Below are 7,936 nucleotides of genomic sequence, written 5' to 3'. Positions count from 1 at the left end.
GTTCGCCGGGGAAACTAAGGACTGCTCCAGAATCGTCAACGCCTGTGAACAGGTGGCGCAACTCCTCCAAGGAAAGCGCCTACCGCCGCCGCCTCGTCGAGGTCCTTCGCTCCGCCGCCCTCAATGCGAGGTCGTCGGGCCCCTGCTCCATCAAGGAGGAGGTCGACTCCGCTCTCGCCATGACCGCCCACGGCCGCTCCCGCTGGAGTCGTGCCATTCTTTTCGCCCGCCGCTGCCGGGGCCGCAAGCTCCTCGCCAAGGCAGGCGGTACACGCCGCCGGGTAACCTCGGCGCCTCCTCTCTCGACTAAGAAGGGAAACAAGCTCGGGCACCAGCTGAGGGCGCTCGGCAGGCTCGTGCCGGGGTGTCGGAAGCTACCAGCGCTGATCTTGCTGGAGGAGGCGGCAGACTACCTAGCGGCGCTGGATATGCAGGCAAAGGCTCTGCGAGAGCTCACCGACGTCCTCTCGGCGGCCGAGTCCTGCGGCGTACCGTCGGAGAATTAGAACGAGATGTATATATATATATGTGTGTGATTATGATGTCGAAATCAATGGAAAAAAAACGCAAGCCTGTATCTAATGACTTTATATATGATCGTGTGACTCGCATCAATTATGAGATTTGCATTTGCTTCGTTAATTCCCGCGACGAACAGATACATGGCTTCGTCCATCAGTGATTTCTGGAATTCCGGCGATTGTCTATTGAAGATTTCAAATCTTTTCATGACATCGGACTTAAACCGAAGCAAGTTAAAAGTCACAAATGATAATCTTAAACTCTGTAAAATAAAATATACCGTTAAGGTGATAAATAAATTAAATATTTATGAAAAAAATTTAATATTCAATTTGATATAAAAATTTATTTATGTTCGTTCAATACATAAGATAAAATCAATTAAATAAATACATTTGAATAATCCGTTAAATAAAATGAATAAATTTGAATATATATATAGAGGTTTGATATCCCGCGCGACTCATCCCTACGCGATCCGTGCGCGACCGCCGACCCCCGCCCACTTCCGCCGCCGTCGCGCCGCCGTCCGATCACCGCCGGCTACCGGACTCGGACCGTTGGATGCGCAACTCGCCGGCGCACATTCCGGCATCGGATTCCGGCCGGAAACAGGACAGTGCCCAACGGCCACTGTCGGCCGGAAATCAGCCGGATTCCGGCCGAATCGCGGCCGGAGACCGGAAGCGGTCAACGCGCCGGCGCCGGGCGCGTCGACCGCGGCTGGTCTCCGGCCGCGATTCAACCGGAATCCGGCCGATTTTGGCCGGAATCGGCCAACAGACGCTGTTGGCCGATTCCGGCCGAAATCGGTCGGATTCCGGCCGCGGTCGACGCGCCGGCGCCGGGCGCGTCGACCGCGGCCGGTCTCCGACCGTGATTCGATTTCGGCCGGAATCGGCCAACAGTAGCTGTTGGTCGATTCCGGTCGAAATTCGGCCGAATTCGGCCGGAATCCGGCCACCAGTCCGGCGCCGGTGAGTTGCGCATCCATCGCCGTCGGTCCGGTGGCCGGCGGTGGCCGGACGGGGGAGCGGCAGCGGCGAGAACGCCGACGACGCAGAGAAGCTACAGTGTTTTTTCGCGATGAACGGCCTGGATTTTTCGCAATGAACGGCCGGGATCGCGTGCGCACGGGTCGCATTTTTTCGTTCGCGCAGGATATCAAACTCGTATATATATATATATATATATATATATATATATATATATATATATATATAGAACTGATCTCCTGCGCTCCGCTCACCTGCGCTACCCGTGCGCGACAGCCGACCTCCTTCCGTTCATCGCCGCCATTCTTCGTCGTCCGATCACCGTTGGCCGCAATCCCGGACTCGTTGGAAGCGCAACTCGACGGCGCACACATCGGCACCGGATTCCGGCCGGATTGGGCCGGAATCCGGCCGGAATTCCGGCCGAAACAGGGCAGACACGGTGGCGCCCGCTTTCGCCGGAAATCGGCCGGATTCCGGCCGAATCACGGCCGGAGACCGGCCGCGGTCGACTCGCCGGCGCCGGGCGCGTCGACCGCGGCCGGTCTCCGGCCGTGATTCGGCCAGAATCCGGTCGATTTCGGCCGGAATCGGCCAACAGTAGCTATTGGCCGATTCCGGCCGAAATTCAACCGGATTCAGGCCGAATTTGGCCAGAATCCGACCACCGGACCCGGCGCCGGTGAGTTGCGCATCCATCGGCTCCGGTCCGGTGGCCGGAGATGGCCGGACGCCGGTGAACAGCTGCGGTGAAGGAGCAAACGTCCGAGAAGAAACACTGTGCGTCGATCGGAGAAACGGACGATCTCGATTGTTTCGCGCACGGGGAGCGCAGGATAGCGGAGCGCAGGAGATCAATATATATATATATATATATATATATATATATATATATATATATATATATATATATATATATATATTTAACTTGTTAATGTTCAACAATTCACAATACTTTTCTTGCCTATTCTCGATGAACCGATGTGTATACATAGATATAGGAGAATCCACTTAGAAAGTAATAAGCATCTTTGACATCTCTGCATATGCAAAGAATTCGACAAATACAAAGATAAATGATTGATCTTTGAATAGGAAAAAGAATAGATCTGCAGGGTCCCAAATGAATTGGCTTAATCGAAAAAAACCTTGTTCTTTGGAAAATTTATCTGGTGTCTGGTACTGCATGGTTCCCCTTTGCAAAAACTCCTCCTCATGCTCTTGAAGCTCATCCTCTTTATGATAAATGCTCTGCTTGTCCTGAAATGATCCGGCCCGATAGGGAAATCCCAATTCAGTGGATCTTTCAATACAATCAAATAGATTGGTCCAAGGACGTCATATTATAGGAGCCCAAACTATGTAATCGAATAAATCCTCCTCCATTTGTTGTGGGTTGATGTCCTCTTCCTCTTCTTCAAACTCTGATTCGTATTTTTCATAGTTTTGAATCATATCTAGCTGATTCCTTAGTTTGAATAGAAGAAATAATGTTACTTGATTATTATCAAATTGACTGTAATCTTTTTCTGTCTGTGAGGATCCCAACAGAGTGCCTTCTAATACTAATAGTCCATGTGAATCAGAATCATTCTCAGTGAATCTATAAAAAATTGTCGGTGAATAATATTCACGAACAAAATTTATAAATTATATACATTAATAAAATTAATACATTAATAAAATTCTCATAACATGATAAATAAATAAATAAATTATTAAAATAAATAAATAAATTTATATTATTAAATTTAATAATCAATCAAATAAATTTAAAATTATAAACTTTTTAAACAATAAAAAAAACTTAGTCAAGTTTCTAATAAAAAAGAAATAAATTAAATTTAAATAATCATTTCAACGATTTAATTTATTTTAAATTTGATTTAATTTAATTACTCTATCAAATAAATTTGAGCATCATGAATTTTGACTCAACTTAGCTCGTTTATTACAACCCTAAGTGCTGTAGTCTGAATGATAAACCTCATAAACTATCCGATACGTCTTCAAACTTCATATATCATATTTTAAATAATTTTTTAAATGTAGCTAGCAAACGATATAATTTATGGTCTATTAATTACACCAGAGATTCTAATGTTAGTACCAAAGATTTAGTCGGATTTTCATCCTCGTCGTGACTTGCCTAAACATATATCTGTGCTTAGTGATTGGTGTCCAACGTGACACAATCACTCTTCCAACCAAAACCTGTAATCATACCACCCTTATTAAACTATATATTTATCAGTTCCTAACAATTATGAAATTGCCATTTGCTACCAGATATTTTTTAGCAGCGTCAATTTGTTTTTAATCTAGTTATTTAACTTTTACAAATCTATAGGTGATTCATTACAAATCTATATGATCGATCTAATTTTATAAAAAAAAATTTATTGATCATCAAAATAAATTGAAAAATACAAACGATACATTATTTCATAATCAAGATTTCCAGATTATCTTCCGAGAAGAAAAAAATTAATTCACAATTCATTAAATTGATCCGTGAATTAATATCAGATCAATTATAGAAGCAACTTGTTATTGCACCGTAGTCCTGGGCATTTCAGTAGCACCAACTTGCCCATTGTTTGATTTGCTGTCATTTCAATGATTAACATTATATTTTATGTTTATCTAAAAAAATTCTTTGTTAGTGAAGGGCAAGTACGAAAGGTGAATAAACGGTTTATTAATTTTTTTAGTAGAACTCACCAATGGAAAGTTAGAGAAAGTACGAGTAGTTCTCATGGCAGGATTGAGTTAATTAATCTGGAACAAATTTATTATAATGAATAAGGATCAAATCTTAATATCCTTTTCATAGTGATCAATTATAACTTCTTAATTTACTTTCTCATAGATGATCGTGAGAATCAATCATGTGAGACCGCTCGGGTAGCAGATTCCACCTGCCCAGACATGATTGAGTTGATTACTGCAAGACAGACTTATTGCAGTGGACAAAAGTCAAACCTAGATGAAGCCAAGACAATACCCTCATTCGTAGTGATCAATTACAGCTTTCCGATTTACCTCCTCACAGATGGGTGTAGGGCTAACCGTGTGAGACCGCTGGGTGGCCAGTTCCACTTGCCCCTGGGGCATGGTTGAGTTGGTTACTGCGGGGTAGATTTGCTATAGTAGACAACGGTCAAATCTCGATAAAGCCGAGACAATGTCCTCCCCGTAGTGGCCAACTGTAGCTTTTTGATTTATCTCCTCATAGATGATCGTGAGACCCATGAGATTGATCGTGTAGGGGTACTAGGATGACAGATTTCATTTTTTACTGTAGTAAATAGAGTACGAGTAATATAAAATAAAACACGATATAAATAAATGGTAGCAGAAAAATAAAAAAAAAAACTCGCAACAACAGCAGATTAAACTTGCAATTAAATTGTAAAGATAAAACTAAAGTAAATAATGATAAAAAACTATATATATATATATATATTCATTTTATCGGGAGATCCTGTTCGACAATTTGTGTCTAAGAAGAAAACCCTCCGCTACTAGAAAAATATCTATTAGCGATTAAAATTTTAATAATTAATCAACCACTAAATGCATTTAACGATCAATTAATGATTAAAATTATCGATCCTAAGATTTTTATCGTTAATGCAGTTTAGCGATAAAAATTAAATTTCATCATTAATTTTAATTAAAATTTTGCCAGAACACTCCTTAATTGCAAGATTAAATCCTATTTACATTCAAATTTCAATTTAACAGAAGATTAAACAAAGCCCACATTCAAAATTACTGTTTACATTCAACATTCAACATTCATCAAAATTCATCTTGCATTAATTCATTCAAAATCCAAACCTATCCACAAAAACAACAAAATAAAATTAAAAAACAATGCATATATTTAACTCCTAAATATACAAATAAGTCACGTGCATAATAAAATTAATAAATCAATAGCTGAGGTCATCGATGACGTCACAGTTGTTTGTCCGTGGGCAATTTAGTCAAACAGCCACGTTTCTAATTTGGCAAAGGAACCAAATTGATTTAGTATTTTATGCAGCATAAAATACACGCAAACTGCACGTTAAATTGTCCCAGGGTACGGCAATGCAATGGTAGAACAATGGATTCCCTAAAATACGACGGTTCTATTTTTAATCGAAGTATATATATTTTTTATTTAATAAATAAATATAAAAAATAATATGAAATAGGATTATTTAGATAGATAATTATTATTTAACAGAGCGATGTTATTAAATTTATTACAGCATGTCTCACGTGGCTCGTTATTTGTGTTGGCAAAACCAACGGCAACAAATGCGGCAATTCACTGAATTGATTCCTGTCTCAATCCAGACACGATTCAGCTTGATCAAAGTTAGAACAAAAAAAAAGTTAGAACAAAAAAATTGAAAGGCATACTGACACGTGGTTCGTTTAAAACACGTTTTGTATCGGTGCGCGCAGCGGATTTGGAAACACCGTTGCCGTCGCATCGCAGCATGACGCCTCGTGTCGCCAAGGGTCGCGCCGTCCACGCCATGACACGTCGCACTGAAGAGGGCCTTCCGTTCGGCGGGCCGTGACGTCATCAGTTCTCGTTCTATATAGACAACGCGTCTCCTCATCTTCACGGCTCGGATCGCATTTCCCTTAATCCTTATCGAGCATTTCAATTTGTTTTCTTCCCCAATTCGTAATTCGTTCAGAATCCTACGCGTGTGCTACGATGAGGCAGTCCATTCCGTGGCCGCCGGCTCCGGAGAGGCCGTCGTCGCCGGAGGGGTTAGAAGAGACGACCGAGCGAGGCGGCGGGCAAATCAGGAAGGTGGTGGAGGAGAACCCAGTGGTGGTGGTGGGGCGGCGCGGCTGCTGCATGGTGCACGTGGTGCGGCGGTTGCTGCTGGGGCAGGGCGTGAACCCGGTGGTGTGCGAGGTCGGCGACGACGCCGACGAGTCCGCACTCTTAGCCAGCCTTTCCGGCGCCTCAGCGACGGAGGTGATGCCGGCCGTGTTCGTGGGAGGGAGGCTGGTCGGGGGACTCGACCGGCTCATGGCCGTCCACATCGCCGGCGAGCTGGTGCCGATCCTGAAGCAGGCCGGGGCCTTGTGGCTATGATTGAGAATTAATTAAGCACAAATTGATTTCCCCCTTTTTTTGTAATTTTTCTGTCGGTAGTAATGAATTAGTTGATGAATTTTTCTGCGTGTGACAAATGCGGTGACGCAATCTGTGATTGAGAGAGCTGACGATGCAACTCAGAAAATCTATCAGTTCTTTTCTTGGATAACGTTTTCTGTATATATATATTCTTTTGACCGAAAAAGGAGTATTTATATGTAATTTCTTTCTTTTCCGTAAGTGTGAAGAAATTAGTTGGAAATTATTCCACAATCTCATTAGAGATATTTATCAAAATTATAAAAAATTTACTGAATTAAAAATTATAAAAATTTAATTCAGACTCATCTGTATGAGATGACTTGAACTGATAATTTTAAGTTATCATCAGTCTAATTTGATTAGACTGAGTTGTTGAGACTCTGTTGATTGATTGTCGAGTTCAAATGGATCACTGTCTGACCATCAAGTTGGGAGACTAAGTTGTCCGACTGTCGAGTACTCGAGCTGTCGAATGTCGAGTATACCTACTTGGCTGAGTCGAGATGTCAAGTGCCAAGTCGGGACGCGGAGTGCTTCCGAGTCAAAGAGTACCAAGTCGGCCGAGTGCTCCAAGTGGAGTCAGGACACCGAGTGTTGTCGAGCTATCGAGTCGCTTGAAAGAGATGTCGAGATCTACGTTTGACGCTCTTAAATCATATTTGCCCCTCCGACTATGTTTTCAGATCACATTTGGACGTCTATTTCATAAGATACAACAACATAACCACATGTGCAGCCAAACACTAGTTGTTCATGACGAACTGAGCATATACCTAAATGTTGTTACAGGTAGATCCGTCAGGCAGAGTGCACAATAAAAAAGAATATGAGGAGAATAAAGGTGGAAGAATCTCTTTGTTATTGTATTTGCTCTTACACTTACCTCTACTTATGGTCATGATCTCCTTATATAGGAGCTCCAGCCTTCATAGTAGTAATTGACTGATTAAAGGCGATCTAGTGTCTTTCTTCACTCGACTCAAAACATCAGCGGCTAACCATCAATGTTTGGCCATTCTACTCAGCAGTTACAAATACGCCATTAACAAACGATCATGCACATTAACGCCTCCATTACACATTTAAGCAAATGGAACCTTTTCTATTTAAACAAGAAATAGAAACGATATTCTTTATTACACAACACACGTCGCGATAAGTTTTTTTGGGGTTTTCTAACTATCGCTAGCAATCGTATTCCCGATGTATATTTCGATGGTTAACCTTTGATTGTTGGAATAGGGCAAATGGTCGAAAA

General features: G+C 42.3%; 2 protein-coding genes across 2 annotated transcripts; both read left to right on the top strand.

Moving 5' to 3' along the window:
• Nucleotides 1-5: 5 nt before the first annotated feature.
• LOC141816462 (transcription factor bHLH148-like) lies at nt 6-506 on the top strand (the record flags this gene model as incomplete). The annotated part of the gene is made up of 1 exon (XM_074704239.1): nt 6-506. A coding segment is annotated over one exon (501 nt), but the record flags the coding sequence as incomplete, so codon positions are not given.
• A 5,657-nt stretch (nt 507-6,163) lies between these two features.
• On the top strand, nt 6,164-6,731 carry LOC141816464 (glutaredoxin-C9-like). Its single transcript, XM_074704241.1, has one exon. It carries the CDS (start codon nt 6,244-6,246, stop codon nt 6,631-6,633), a length of 390 nt encoding a protein of 129 aa, XP_074560342.1. The 5' UTR covers nt 6,164-6,243; the 3' UTR covers nt 6,634-6,731.
• Nucleotides 6,732-7,936: the final 1,205 nt, after the last annotated feature.

The sequence above is a fragment of the Curcuma longa genome, unplaced genomic scaffold (genome assembly GCF_044706935.1).
Source record: "Curcuma longa cultivar G26 ecotype Majalengka, Jawa Barat unplaced genomic scaffold, ITB_CL_G26_1.1 contig_16743, whole genome shotgun sequence".
NCBI lineage: Eukaryota > Viridiplantae > Streptophyta > Magnoliopsida > Zingiberales > Zingiberaceae > Curcuma > Curcuma longa.
Note: the sequence above shows the minus strand (reverse complement) of the source record. Positions and strands in the feature narration are given on the sequence as shown.

Coding starts and splice junctions, on each gene's coding strand:
- LOC141816464 (XM_074704241.1), top strand. CDS start 6,244: ATGAGGCAGTCCATTCCGTGGCCGCCGGCTCCGGAGAGGCCGTCGTCG.